The sequence below is a fragment of the Capsicum annuum genome, unplaced genomic scaffold, assembly GCF_002878395.1.
Source record: "Capsicum annuum cultivar UCD-10X-F1 unplaced genomic scaffold, UCD10Xv1.1 ctg76876, whole genome shotgun sequence".
Classification (NCBI taxonomy): domain Eukaryota; kingdom Viridiplantae; phylum Streptophyta; class Magnoliopsida; order Solanales; family Solanaceae; genus Capsicum; species Capsicum annuum.
Window position 1 is genome coordinate 559 of NW_025887218.1, and position 1,290 is coordinate 1,848.

Below are 1,290 nucleotides of genomic sequence, written 5' to 3' on the forward strand. Positions count from 1 at the left end.
AGCTAGCCCAACCCACATTGCTCATGTCCCACTGGCCTCGGGCTTATACAGGCCGAACTAAAGAGCTCTACTCAATCAAATTATAGATCGGGTCGGGTCGAAGTAAATGGGTCTGGCCTATATTGACGGGTCTAGTTGACAGCTAAACAAAGATGTATTATTGGGCCTTCAAGTCAATCTGTTTGATTGAAAAAAGCCCATATATATTTCATCATATGTAAGATAAGATAGAAAGAAGATAAAGGTATAAATAACTAAATTCAAAACAAACTAAAATAACAACCTTTCATTGCTCTATCTCCATTACTAAAAAATGAAACTTCAACTCAATCTTCAACACTCTAATCTTCCATTACTCCTTCAACTCAAGCACAAATCACCTATTAAAAATCCAAGATTTCCATATGTCAAAAGAGAAATTTACCAGCTAGAAAAAAGTAGCATAGTGAAACCATTAGCTTCAAGAACAAATCTTTGGCATAGTGAGATATCTGAGTCTATTGAATTTTCAAGAACTGAAATTTCCAAGAAAATCTCAAATCTTTTGGTGCTGGGAGCTGTTTCTGTTGGTGTGGTGTTGTTTTTGATGGGGTTTGATGATAATCAGGCATTAGCTTTGGGTCCTGAAGGTCCATTAATGGAAGAATTTTGGGATAATATGAGAAGATATGGTCTTTATGCATTGACAGTTAGTACTGGAGTTCTTTGGGCTGTTTTTCAACCTATTTATGAACTTTTGAAGAACCCCATTTCTGCTATTTTGATCTTGACTATTATGGGTGGAAGTGTTTACATTGTGTCTCAGGTTGTATCAGCTATGGTTGGTATTACTGATTTTAGCTATGATTATAACTATTAGTTTGAGTTTTGTTTACGTATAAAATGGCCGGTGCACTAAAGCTTCCACTATACCGGATAAGAGTCTGTTTCCACGGCTTGAACCCGTGTTTATGTATAATGCTCAAGTACAATTAGTTTTATATATTGGCTTAGACTACTTGTGCTGCATTTATGTTTTAGTGTACTTTCTTGATTGTTGCACTGTTGAGATAGTCATATTTGTGTGTGTGAATTTTGCCTTTGCAGTGTGATTTAAGTTTGTAATGCTTCGTTATTTGCTAAAATGAGCTTTTCCTATCAAGATTTAGAGGGATCAAATTCGATTTTGTTTTTCAGTTATGTTTGCGATGTTGTGCCCGAACGAGCATGAGCAGTGAGGATTCTTATAGTCGACCCCAATGGCCCAATTGGCTTATACATGTGTTGATTCATACGATCAAATTTGATCTA

At 36.0% G+C, this 1,290-nt stretch overlaps 1 protein-coding gene across 1 annotated transcript; it reads left to right on the forward strand.

Annotated features, from left to right (window-relative positions):
* Positions 1-251: 251 nt before the first annotated feature.
* On the forward strand, positions 252-1,072 carry LOC107857096. Its single transcript, XM_016702036.2, has one exon. It carries the CDS (start codon positions 314-316, stop codon positions 857-859), a length of 546 nt encoding a protein of 181 aa, XP_016557522.1. The 5' UTR covers positions 252-313; the 3' UTR covers positions 860-1,072.
* The last annotated feature ends 218 nt before the right edge of the window (positions 1,073-1,290 follow it).